At 43.4% G+C, this 13,953-nt stretch overlaps 1 protein-coding gene across 1 annotated transcript; it reads right to left on the bottom strand.

Moving 5' to 3' along the window:
* Window positions 1-1,126: 1,126 nt before the first annotated feature.
* Window positions 1,127-5,777, bottom strand: fam110b (family with sequence similarity 110 member B; the record flags this gene model as incomplete). The annotated part of the gene is made up of 3 exons (XM_079173631.1): window positions 5,595-5,777; window positions 3,267-3,679; window positions 1,127-1,997 (listed from the first exon to the last, which is right to left on the bottom strand). The coding sequence occupies exons 1-3, from the start codon at window positions 5,715-5,717 to the stop codon at window positions 1,127-1,129; spliced, it is 1,407 nt and encodes a 468-aa protein (XP_079029757.1). The 5' UTR covers window positions 5,718-5,777.
* Between the last annotated feature and the right edge of the window lie 8,176 nt (window positions 5,778-13,953).

Here is a 13,953-nt window from a genome sequence, read left to right as displayed (position 1 = left end):
AAATGCAGGTAACCAGTGAGCTATGGTGACCAGATAATCATGACACCAACCATCTGAGAATTAACGTGAAGAAGAAAAAAGTAAACCGTAAAAAACACTGCAGTGCCAAATCATGTATTATTAGTTATTCTACTAATGTTCAAGATTTGGGATGGGACAATGGCATGAAGGGTCGCCGTGCCGCCAGCGTGGGGGGGGGGGGGGGGGGGGGGGGGGGGCTACATAGAAAATAATAGTTGACAATCGGCGGAGGAGGCGGTGGAAGCACCGCAAATGAACAGACTCATGTCAATTCTATAAAGTGACAGCCCTAACATTGGTCAAAGAAACATGCGTTTTTAGAAGTGTTTTTGACGTCTGCCACTAGCCTGACTCATGAAACATTCTATCAATCCACACTGACTCAGAGACAGCTCAGTACATTCACACTGTGTGTCTGCATGGTGAAGACAGTTGGCCTAGCTAGTGTCCTCTCAGCTCCCCAGGAGCTACTGAGAGGACAAAGATGGCAGAACCAAGGTTGGAGTTATTGTCGACTGAACGGATAGAAAGCTAGGTAGCTAGCAAAGTATGTAGCAAGATAATCCCATTTACAATGCTCTGATTAGTCAAGCCAAAATGTTCTCTGTGAGAAAGGCCTATAACCCTTCGATGTGAGGCGGTCACTTGATGAGTCCTTGGTAAATCGCAGTGCATTTTGCTCCTCTTGTTACTTCAGCAAATTGACAGACTGTCTGTAGGATTATCCATAGAGAAACAATTAATTAACTAGTTGTTCTCAGACATGTTTCGTGGTTGTTTGTCTCTTCAGACCGAGACAGTTTGTTCATATAACTGTCCAAGTTTCATTCCTTTCTGGTCATAGTGTTCATGATGTTCTAAACATAAGTGGACTGGAGTCCTTTTCCTCATCCCTTCATTCATTTCCTCCCCAGGTTTGTTAGACACGTCAGGCTTTCTCTTGCATCCGTTCATTCATCCATCTATACATTTTGACAAATTTTCAGTTCAGCGCCAAGATCACAGTCTGTAGACCTGTGAGAGATTCTGGTCCATCTATCTCTTCTGAAACATGGGGGAGTTTACCTGTAGTTTAAAGTACATCCATTCCACTGTAGTGCTTGCCCTAAACATGTGAGACTTTTTGCGTCTCTCTTGCCTGTTTGATGCTGTACAGCCACTTAATGACTCTTGCATTTCGCTCCACAGCTGAGATGCCGTATGGAACACGCTCCCCAGCCTCCTCCTCCTCGTCCCCTTCTGACAGCCCATCGTTAGAAGATCGGCGCGACCGGTCACAGTCTGAGGAGATCATAGAAGCTGATCGGAAGTTCAGGCTGACGATGTCTGAGTTGGCCCGCGCAAAGTTCTCTGGATCAACTGCCTCAAGCTCCTCTGGGTCGAGGCCGCAGTAGTTAAAAAAGCGTTCCACGTCAGCTCCCGCCCTGGCGTACCGGTCTGACAGGTCCGATTTAGATCTGTGTAGCGACGAGCGACGAGCCACGGATGAACCGAGCTCCGGGTTGGCATCGGTTGAAGTATTGGAAGGATCTCCGAAATCGCAAGGTAGCGACTGGGGGGCGGTGTTGTCGCAGAGCGAGGGGGATGGGGTTGGACGAGGGGGAGGCAGCGACAAAGACAGAGCGGGGGGAGGTAGGGTGGCGGGGTTGGGTTTTGGAGGGAGGGGCGGAGCTGAGGAGCTGCTGGATTGCGCCGTGCGAAGTGGCTTGCCATTGCACAGTCGCAGGAGGTCGGAGGAGGAGTGGGAGGTGAGAAGAGGTGGTAATGGGGAGCGAGAGCGATCTATAACGCCTTCACCTCGTCTGCTAAGGTTGAGGTTTCCTCCCTGTAGCGGACTGCGACGTCCCCCACTGTTACTCGGAGGGACCTTCAGGGAATGGGAGAAGGATCGGAGGGAGTGTGAGGTGCTTGGACTGGGAGCTGAGTCTGCTGGTTGCTCATTAAGTGTCATTGTAGATCGGTAGGTTAACGGCATCCTAGGAAGAGAAAACAAGAAGATAAGTACATGTAATGCAGTAGAATTTGGTAGGAAGACAAAATCAAGTATGTGGAGTTACGTATTTGTGGACATAAAGAGTAATTTAACAACCTTGGACATGGCCCCTTCCCAAATTCAAAAAATGCATTCAAAGCCAGATACCTAATCCCATGGTTTCCCCTTCACCAATCATTCTGCCACTGCCCCCACAGCTCTGTTAGATTGTTGTTCCAGCTCCAGGAGACTCGCACTACTCCGCCCATGATTGCTTTATCCTGATATTCCTACCCTCACCCATACCAATCTGACTCCTCATGCGTAAACCTAACAATCCAAACAATGAAGGCACCGACTACTAGCCAATCAGAGGCCGAGTAATCATTATTGCTTAGGTAAACATCCAGGGTTATCCAGATTCCATAAAACCAAGTCACATGCGGCTTACGGTTTCACTAGCTCAACCCGAAGCACCTTTTTTACTTGCAGACACTGAAAGCAGTGACCTTCGAGTCTCCACCATCACGGACCGTCCAGATACTTGTATGAACTGCTAGCTTAGCTTAGCAATGTTTTAGCAGAGGCAGTGGAGAGTTACAGAACAAGGGATGTGAATGAGTGGTAATAACGGTGTAAATTTGCTACCAAAACTGTAACATTGATCGACACCGTAGTAGTAGTAGTAGTAGGATGTGGTGTGAATGTGGCTTGTAATTTGGAGGTATAAAGTACAAGGCAAATCAGGACATTTTTCACAGATATTTCTTTCTGGAGTTTGGTACAGAACATATAAATAGAAAAGGCATAGAACGGACATGGAACTATTTATTGTTGTAAATTGTTAAGGTGACAACACACGTCAGTGGGTCTGTTACACCCAGTGCTGCCACTGGCTGTTTGGCTTATTTTCTGTAACTAGTGCAGCATTAAAGCGTAGTGAAATTAGAAAGCTAGCTAACTTTCCAGCTGTCTGCTAGCTAGCTTGCTAATTCTACCATGCTTTAATGCTACAGTGGTTACAGAAAATATGCAGAACAAAGTCACTCATCTGGCTAAAAATGATTTATTACTATGGAGCTTTTACATCAAACAAACTTGTACATGAAAAGGCAACGGATACACAGAGCCAATAGCTTCGTTAATGCAGTTTTGTTCAAACTATGGTGACTCCCCACAAGCCTGTTTGGGATCATTTAGGAAATATCAGTCAAGGTGACGTGCACACAAAAACGGCTCATAACCATTTCTAAATATTAAATTAGTAAATTACCCCGATGGTGTCCAACTCCTGGCCATTCCCCCTGATGACCTCATCAACACAGCACTTTTAGCTCCACCCCCTAGTCCTTCAGGTCCTGCTCCTGAAGAGGATGATGAGTTAAGCAGATTTTTAAGGATCTCAAGGTTTAAATTCCCCCGTTTGCTGCTGCCGCTGCTTGTTGGACACGTGTCTGACTTGGTGTTGTTATTGGATGCTTTGAAAGGTATCCCGCCTCCATTTCCTCCTCCACCAATCCCAGGGCCTCTCTTGGACAGGAGGGTGTGACCAGCGGGAGGCTTAGCCAGCACGGGTGGTTTGATTGGCTCCTGCTTGGCGTTAATAACTTCCTGGCTTTTGACATACTTGGCCTTGTCAGCTTCTAGTCTCTCAACAGCACTGAGGCGCTTTGGGTTCTGTTCCACCTGAGACACAGATTCAAAATCAAATGTTAATGAACACAACACTCATTTTCTGTACATGTTTACCCTACATGCTCCTCCCTGCTTACCCAGGGTTGGAGCAAACCCAACTTCAAGAGAGAGCCAGGGACCACCCAGAAAAGCTTGCAAACTTTTCAGGGCGACAACTTCTAGACAGACCAACTATTAAAACTAACATTAATAACCTTCCTTAGAGACTCACCAAAACATGCAAGTCTTTGGACAGTGGACACGAGTGCACCACAGAGACATGAAGAGACAATGCAAGGACGGATGGTCAGATAGGGCGCAAGCCCGAGGACCTACCCGCTGATTTGACAATTTTTCCTTGATATTTGTGCTTCTACCATACAGTACGTAGGCTAAGTAAGTTACCAATGTAGTTAAATGGTTTCCTTTTTCTTTGTTTTAACTGTAGCAGACAAAGTTAATACTGTTAAAAGTCCAGTTATGAACAAGCCTGACAAGTATTGACATGAAACAGGCAGAGGAGAAGACGGCAAAATCAGCTGGGGTAGTGTGGGCGGGGCATCAAGGCCACTATGGCTGTAGGACATATGATTTTTTGAGGGGCCAGACTGATGGGGCGCAGCAGCCATTGCCATAATGGCCTTCGTGAAATGTCTGCTCTGATTGTGTTATACATACGCACAGTGCATGTTTTTGTTTGAAATGGACAAGACTCCTAGTTAGATATTATGCCAATAGACCTTTGCCATATAAGTAATAATATAAGAATTATTACTTATATAATAATACAAGTTTTGTTGGCTACACATTTTCCTGTGATTTTAGATTAATCAGAAGAAGAATTCATTTTTTTTGCATCTAGTGCAGTCAGAGGCATCATTCAAATCTAGTAACAGATAAGATGTCAGCTTCTATGATAGAACAAAGACTTCAACATGAAGAGTAGGGGTAGCAAATTATCCACTTTCAAAATCATAGAGAAGATACAGGGAGTGTTGTTTTTAAAGCTGACTTTACAAAATGAAACAGATCCCTTTTCAGTCCAGCATCTTGTATGACGCTTTAGTTGTGGGCACTGCTTGCACAAGTAGAGGCAGCGGGATGTATTTACCTGTCTTAAGGGTGAGAGCTTCTCCCCTCTGGGAGGTGCTATAGAACACTGTCTACAAAAACAAGCAGACACCAGAAAAATGTCTTCCCACAGGCAGTCAAAAGGGTTACTTCTCCCTGCACTAAAGTGTTCCTCATCCATGATCAGTGTGTGGCCCCGCCCCCATATTTAAGGGAGGCTGGAGGAGACAAAGCAGCCATCTATCTGTCGTGTAGTTTTCTTTTGCTTCTTGTTTTATTATTTGTTCATTTACTTTTTAATAAGGAGGGTAGTTCAGTTTTCATGGCTTTGTTTGTAGTTTAGTGTATTCACTGTTTTGATAGTTTATGGGGGCTCAGACTTCCCCCATTCTTTTTTTCTTGGCCAGGCCTCCTGTTAGTTTTCGTGGCGTTATCTATAAATTAAACACAATCGTCTTTTTTAGACTGACTCTTGGTTATGGCTATCTTTGTGTATGTAGCTGGTCACACGGTAGAGCCGAATGTTTTCCTGTTGTGGAAGTGAAATCTTCACCTACGGGCAATTAAGAGTCGCCAACTAACCTCACCTGAGTGTCTTTGAACTGTGGGAGAACTAGGGTCTTCACACTCCACACAGAAAGGCCCCGGTGTCTGGTGCCTTTTAATTGTAGAACTATCTGTATGGAGACTTTTGATGGGGACCCTGGTATCACTTGGTATTGAAAGAATAGGGGATATTGTCCACCACTTCTCCACAACAAGCACTCTGTTTTGAATATGGTCTTAGTTGTTTCAGTAACACGGTTACACACACACACACACACAAAGCTGATTCCACAGAGTGATGTAACAGTACCTGTCTCCTGAAGTAGTCGGGGCCCTTGTTGAGGATGCGGAGGGGTACGGCGGAACTGAAGGCTGTTGCGGGGCCAGCGGCCTTGCTATCTGGCAGGGCTGGAGCCAGTGTCTCTGTCGGCATGGCAACGAGGTGACTGGGGTGGCCGGCCGTGGTGGCAGCGGGTGCGGGGGGGTCGACAGAGGGCGGGGGCACCGGAGGACCCCCAAAACATGAAGACACAAGGTGGAGAGGAGAAAGTCTAGAAAGAGACAAACCCCCTGGCCCTCCTCATCGCCTGTGGGACCCTGTGGTGCCGAGCCAGACTTTGGGCTGGGGTTGGGGTGGGGGGGGTTGCTGGTGAAGTACTGTATTGAAATACACTACTGCGTGGCCAGATTAGGATGATCTCTGTTAGCATCTAAACAACTGATCTCTGATGGTCTTTACTGAGAGCTCTCGACTGGTTTGCAGTACTTAGCAAGATGGATAGAAAGAGAGAGAACAAGCTCAGTGACAGGAAGGAAAGGAGGACACAGTGATGGCTGTGTTCCTGTGCAGTGGTGTGGATGAGTGCTTCCACGGGGGCCGAAGCAAAAGCAGAGGACGGTGGAAGAGGAAAGCCCCGACACCTCTCCACGCTCGCTTCAGCTCTCCTGTCAGCTCGCCACACTATCTGAAATAGGAAAGAAAGAAGACAGAGAAACAGCCAATGAGGTTCGAGTTAGACTGTGACATCATGCACCTAGCAACAATAGCAGTAATAGCTAGGACACACACACACATACACACACACACACACACACGTTCCAAGGTACCACTGTGTAAAGAAAGCTGTCTGTGTAAACGATGACATAAACATAAGGGTCAAACTCCAGAGAGAGCCCGCTGGGGCCGCCCACTCAATCACTTCATGGTCACTTTAGTGCTTTGCTCAAGGGCACATTAGTGGTGCTATTCGTTGAGAGAGGACACCAGGCTGGACACAAGCATTCTACCGTTTGGTCACAACTCTGTTGTCTTTTTCTGGTGCCATCATTCTCCGCTATGCATTACATGTGTCGCTAGTTAGCAAATGTTAGCTAACGTTAGCTCGTAGCTTAAAGCACACTGGTGTTAAAATGCACCCTCTCACATGTCCGTAGACATGCCCTGTGTCATAGAAAACCCAGCACATTACAAAAGTTTCCATCCAAATGTATCAGAAATTTTAAAAGAATTTCGAGAAAATTGATGGAAGAAGATGCGAATGAATGCTTATTCCCATCTTTATGTGATTGTTAGGAAGTGCCAATTGTCCCGTCAGAAAGCCATTTGACTAATGCAGAGGAAGAACGATGTAGAAAACTGGATGGGAAAATGATATTTCTTCTTGTTGATGAACAATGCTAAATATCCATTTCCAACTTTTCCACCTTCAAATAATCCCTCCCAAAACTTTTATTTTTCTGTGCGATATTTCAATATTGTGAACATTTACACTAAACATGGCGAAAATGCATTGATACATTTGCATTGTCTCTATTGTGACCAATGGGATCAATCATAGGTCACATTATTCAGCGTTATGATTGTCTCTGTTGTTTTACACTGCAGTATACATCACTGACATACTTTCCCATACTTATTGTTATATAGTCCTAGTTTCTACCTTTAGAGGGAAGTTTGTCTTGAAGCTTGCTGCTGTACTTATAAGTAAACATTCAAGAAGGGTGCTGCATTCAGCCGTGAGTGTGACTACAAACGGAGTGTGAGGTGAGGAGGCGGATTGGAACTGGGCCATAACAGACCATGGCTAATGGGTGTCACTACTGTGAAGCCTTTGCTGTCTTCTCTGCTCACTTTCGAGCTTCTCTGCTCACTTTCGAGCTTCTCTGCTCACTTTCCAGCTTAATGAACAGTATCAATAATTGTAGTAGTTTCCCTTTGTATAACAGCCTCCTGTAATCTCATGGAACACAGCGTGGATTATGTCTTGTTTAATCTGGGGTGATGAAGCCGCTCATATTGGATTGCAAAATCTGTATGGAATATTAATTATGAATATGAAAGCAACTGCCTGTGTGTATTATCTATTTCCTTTGTGTGTTGGGCTGATTAAAATCCTCTAATCTGCCAGCCGAATCTGTACCCTGCAGAGATGATTTAAACACACACACACACAATTCCAGCTCAGAAGCAAACGGGAGCATTTGCATTATTTGCTGAAACACAGCAAGAACCCAGCAGAACAGCAAGGTTCTGTTTAGGTAGCTTTATGTGAGCTGGATGAACCTTCCTGTGATGGTCAGTAGCTATTCATCTCTGATTGTTTGCTGATGTGGTGCTTACATGTGCAAACTAGGGATGTTAATAATTATACATATAACCGTTTTCCATCTTTAAAGAAATTTGAACGACTAATGCTATCAGTTGAACAGTTAAAAGAAATATAAAAAATCTAGGCAACTAGACTAGACTGTGGCAAAGTGAGCTGCAGAGTGTAAAACCCTGGTACCGACAGCCGCTGTCTGACTTGTTGCTCCTATATTACTGTCATTATGGTAAGGATGACCTGTAAGTAAGGGGAACGGTGTTACTGCTGTTTTGCACTCTACAACTCCCGTTGCTGCAGTCTTGGAAAGGGAGGAGTGAGCTGAGGGGTTTTCAGTTTGTTGCAATCTACAATCAAGATAACTCTTTATTTGTTGTAAAAATAATATACTACGTATAATACATATACTGCGAGTAGGAGAGCGTCTGACTTGGGGACCTCAGGTTAGCATCCCTCCTCTTTGCAGATGATGTGGTTCTGTTGGCGCCTTCAGAACACGACCTTCAGGGGGTTTGCAGCCGAGTGTGAAGCGGTCGTGATGAGAGTCAATACCTCCAAGTCTGAGCTCATGTTCTCTGCCGGAAAACGCTGGATTGCACCCTCTGGGTTTGGAGTGAGTCGCTGCCCCAAGCGAGCAAGTATCCCGGGGTCTTGTTCACGGGTGAGGGTCAAAATGCAGCGTGAGATGGACGGGCGGTTCGGTGCTGTGAGAGGCCCCGAGAGGTAGACCCAGAACATGCTGGAGAGATTAGATATCTTGTCTGACCTGGGAACGACTCTGGGTTTCCCAGGAAGAGCTGAAAAGTGTTGCTAGTGAGAGGGAGGTCTGGAATACCCTGCTAAGCTGCTGCACCAGCGACCCGGCCCCGGATAATAGGAAGATGATGGATGGTTAGATGGTATTTGCGAGTCGATCCAGAATTTTTGTATGTATGGAAAAGTTAACGTTCTACAGTTTGAGGGTTGTACATGTAGACTTGTTAAGGATCTGTGAATGCAATGTATCATGTGATTACTCTGTGATTCATGTACTGAACAAGGCCATATGTTTCTAGTTTACCACAAACACACAACACAGATAAACACACATTGAAGGACTGATTTCATTTGGATTAGGAACATGTGTCTTGCTCATTTCCTGCACAACTCACTATCAGACAGAGGAAGCAGAGAAAAGGAGGACACACATTAAACCTCTTTTACTTGCAATATCCTACAGACATGTTCTCTCTTCTTTTACACCTGTAACCCAGACTGACTTCAACTCTTATCATGCAGACTGGCGTGTCGACGTTTCGCCTGCTTTCAAAAATCAAAGCGAAAAATCAGCCAACACACACACACACATACACACACACACACTCCCTCTCTCTCTCTGTAAACAGATGACAGTCATGAGAGAGGGAGTGGGTTCCTGCCCTAAATGCCTGCAGGACTATTCTTTCCCTGAGAACAGTTGGCTGTTTATTTCTGGTAGAGCTGCAACGGATCACAACACTTACGGTTCTGATCGGATCACGGATCGGATCAGCACGAAAGGAAAGAAATAGAGCAAATATAACTTCTAGAGATCCCTGATAATGTTTCTTTTTGCCGTCGATACTAATTGCCAATCATTGACGTTGGATTATCGCAGCTGGTCTACAAGGCTCCAGAGTACATTTTTGGCCACCGTCTCAAAAATCATTTCAACCACTCTTAAGTCTGTAAACCATAACATGTTGTAAATATTTTCCTTTTACTTCACTTATAGTGTTTTTTACTTCATAAAAACACAATTCAAATGATAAGTTAATACAATATTGTATATTTATGGATTAAAACAAATCTTGTCATTAGTTGTTTTAATTATTGTGCTTAAAGCTCGTGTTAGGAAGTTACAGCTCATAATTCATCTCTAATATCTATTCTATATTCATGTGAAAACATCTCCTTCAAACTACTGGATTTATTCAAGTTTATCACCAAAACTACATTTCACAGATTACACGTGAACACATCATGATAACGTTATAATTTACCTTCGCCCAATACTCATTTTCACTGAGCAGAGCCTGAACGCATCATAATATAAGCGAATGGAACTTTTGTTCTGTCAATTTAAACACGGATTGGTTGTTTACAATGTAACATAATCAGAGATCAGCAACTAGAAAAGCGTAAATGATGTCCTGATCTCACATTTGACTGAATATTAGTGGATAACGATCGTCAGTAGTTTATTTCAGACTGTGATGGTTAACGTTAAACTGTGTCATTAATCCACGGTGTGTGCTAAACCGTGAGGGGATCCGTACGGTTCAGCAGTGGTCCGTTTATGAACTGTAACGTCTTATTGTTGTGTTTACCAGGATAGCTGGTACTCACGTTGGCTGTATTTAGATTGCATGGTTTCATCCTTCAAACCTCTGTGACCCCTTTCTCAACTAGCATTCAAATGTGTCTTGGGGCGATTGGATCACAGGTGGACAGCGACGACCGCAACGCACTTGCAGAGGTGGTCTGGGACACATTTGACCACATAACTGTTGTAGTGTAAACGTTGCCGACAAGCACATAACAGGAATACACGCCATGGAAGCCGCGACTCTCCTTTTTTTCTTCCCTTCTCTCCAGCTGGTTCTGAAGTCGCTTCGCTGTTGTAGCTGAGGGTTGTAAGTTCTGAACCGAGGCAGCATTTTTATTACTTACACATTGTCAACGGCAGCACATTGAAGCTTTACTCTTTCCCTTCCTACCTTTCACAATAAAAGCCCTAGACAAACACTCTGCATCACTGCTTGCAGAAGGAATTTAAATTCACTCTAAGAATTTTGCTAAGAGCAACATCTGAATATTTTGAGAAGTCCACAGAGATATACTATAAATCGGATCAATTGAGACCCATTCTAATACCAGGTGTGAACATGTGTCCTCTATGTGTTTCTGTTAGCATGTAGCATTTTCTATCGATAGAAATAGAAAATATGGGACAATCCAGGTGAAAACTAACAGTGCATGTGTTGCTTTTGGTGCCTTTATCACAGTGTTCCATGTCCAGTGCAGCCTTCATTCTGCTTCGCTGAAACAGACCGCATTGTGTAGCTTGGTGTCGTTTACACGCACATTTGGACATCACTTGGTTTATTTAAGAGTTAGCATCTACAACTGTGCACGATGTCATGGTAGTGTCTCACTCCTCCACTCTCCACCTCCTCTCTTTCGTCTTGTTTTAGGTCTCTCTCCCATGTATCAACCCTGGGCATACAGCCAAGAATCAATAGCAAACACACACACACACAGACCCTCTAGCTCTTTCAATTTCCTGTGTAAGCAGCATGTTGAGCAGAGGCTGCAGAGTACTGCTCGGAAACCAACCACGCTCTCGGCAGCAGGAGGCGGTTCACTTCACGTTCCCACCAGTATTCATCATAGTTCAGTGTTCCCCTTCAAAGGTCGAGCTTTCCATTTATAATCACCTGGTTTGGCACAAACACTGTTGTACTATCACAAAGAGACAGGTACTGACAATTAAAGTACCCATCAGCTATCTGATATACTTCATTCAGCTGAGTGATGTTGTTTCTTTACTATGAATATTTACAGTATTTTGCTTGTAGACCTACAGCTCAAGTGTTACTAGTAACATTAATGAAGCTGCGTCACATGACAGTGTACTAGTGAGTTAGCTTACACAACACCAGGACCCCGGAACGGACTCACTCCAATGGAATGCATCCACTATTGATGTTTTTAGATACATCTGTTGTTTTTATGCTTTGACAAGTCCAAATGCCGGCTGATAAACAGGTCAAAACATAGGACAGCACGGCTCATTCTTATGTTGACCTGAAGTGTATTATTCAGGTTGGAAACCCATTTATTCATATTTCTCCTTGTTGCATTTAGTGTTGCTCGAAATATGACCAATGCGTTTTGACTGTAGCTGAAGTTATACTTTTATAAACAACTCATTTCCAAGGATTCCAGGAATAATGTTTCTCTGCTCCAGGGACAGAACATGTCGAATGTTATGGAAAAATATGAATACCTAGCCCATACCAAATCGCTGTTTTCCAAGCTATTGTATCTGTCATTTTTGATAACGCTGCGTCGAGGCTTCCATCATACGGAAGTGGGAGTGGTTTCATCTCGCAGCCATGTTTCAAAATGACGCAGTAGGTGGGGTTAGGCTAAGACCTGGGGGTGAAGTTACACCGACAGCTTCAAAGCACAGTGACCCTGAAGGCCTGGCTGCTATTACTGGTTGATGCAAACTGCATGCTGGGCATACTTGGCAACCCTAAAGTCCAGACTCCACGTGGTGACAACAAGAGCTGAGATTGGTTTTCTTGGGCTGCTCACTTTTTAAAAAAATGTCCAATGAGGGTGAAGCTTGTTGAGGCTTAGTCTAGCTTACACACATCTGGCAAACACATCTCTACTGCCCCCATCACCGCTCTCTACCCCAGTGAACTGAACATTATCACAGCGACTGCACAGCAAATATTCAGTAATGAAACACTTGTTTCTAGCAGGCTTCCAAACTAATGTGAAAACGATTCTATTGCAACACAACAAGTTACACTCATTCAAACATCAGTCACTATGAAAAACTACCCGATGACTCTGTATTGTCTCATGCAAGGAAACATTTATTTTAAATGAATTATCTATCTAATTAGCTCCACCAAGGACGTTATGTTTTCATCTCAGTTTGTCTGTTTGTCAGCAGTGTTACGTAAAAACTACAGGCCCAATTTTCACAAAACTTAGTGGAAGATAGTAGCATGGGCCAAGGAAGAACCAACAGAAATTAGGAGAGGATCCAAAAAATCGGGGCGGATACACACGTCATTGTTAACCTCGTTAAATGTTCAATATAGAACATGCAGATTCTGGGCCGGGATTGCCTCCACACAGCTCTCACCTCCGACATCACAAGCGAACACGGAGGTTGAGCTGAAATGGCATTCTCTGCTCAGGACACCAATATCTTTTATATAAAAAATTGTGGTTTGTTGCTATATTCAGAGGTGGGTAGAACAGCCAAAAACTGTACCCCACTAAAAGTACTGTTTGCAAACACAGTACTCAGTAGAAGTAAAAGTAGTCATTGAAATTAAGCCTGCAACGATCAAAAGATTAGTTAACTATGAAGTTGATTGGCAACTTTTTTGACAATTGATTAATCGGTTTGAGTCATTCACTCAACATTTCTAATTCCAGCTTCTTAAATATGAATATCTTGTGCTTTCTTTACCCATCTGTGACATTGAACAGAACATCTTTGAGTTGTGGTCAAAACAAGACATTTGAGGACGTGGTCTTGGGCTTTGGGAAATAGTGGCCGACATTTTTCACCCTTTTATGACATTTTATAGGCCACACGACTAATGGATCGATCGAGAAACTAATCGACAGATTAATCGACAATGAAACCAGCACACTGCTGTCTTTGTTTACTGTCTGAGTTTAAGAAGTGAACATACACTTAGTGATGAAATGACAAGTCTTCATCTCCTGATTAGATAACCTGCCCCGTATACCACAGACATTATTCTGTAACTCTCAAGTGTCATCGCTAAATATTACTTTTATATTATATGAAATAATTTTATTAATTTATATTGTTTGCTTGTTGTCTCCTATATTACAGGACTGTCTCAGAAAATTAGAATATTGTGATAATCCCCATACGTGTGATTTAGTTTACTGAACCAAGCTGAGTGTTTTTCAAGGCTCAGGAAACCGTTGCAGGTGTTTCGAGTTAATTAGACGATTCAAGTGATTAGTTGAATACCCTACTAGTATACTTTTTCATGATATTCTAATATTTAGAGATAGGATATTTGAGTTTTCTTAAGCTGTAAGCCATAATCAGCAATATTAAAAGAATAAAAGGCTTGCAATATTTCAGTTGATTTGTAATGAATCCAGAATGCATGACATTTTTGTTTTTTTAATTGCATTACACAAAATAAAGAACTTTATCACAATATTCTAATTTTCTGAGACAGTCCTGTATATTATTATTTAGCAAATAATTAGAGAATTGTGTGCATTGTAGACCGTGTCTGTTATGTC

The sequence above is a fragment of the Pholis gunnellus genome (assembly GCF_910591455.1).
Source record: "Pholis gunnellus genome assembly, chromosome: 14".
In the NCBI taxonomy this organism is placed as follows: domain Eukaryota; kingdom Metazoa; phylum Chordata; class Actinopteri; order Perciformes; family Pholidae; genus Pholis; species Pholis gunnellus.
Note: the sequence above shows the minus strand (reverse complement) of the source record. Positions and strands in the feature narration are given on the sequence as shown.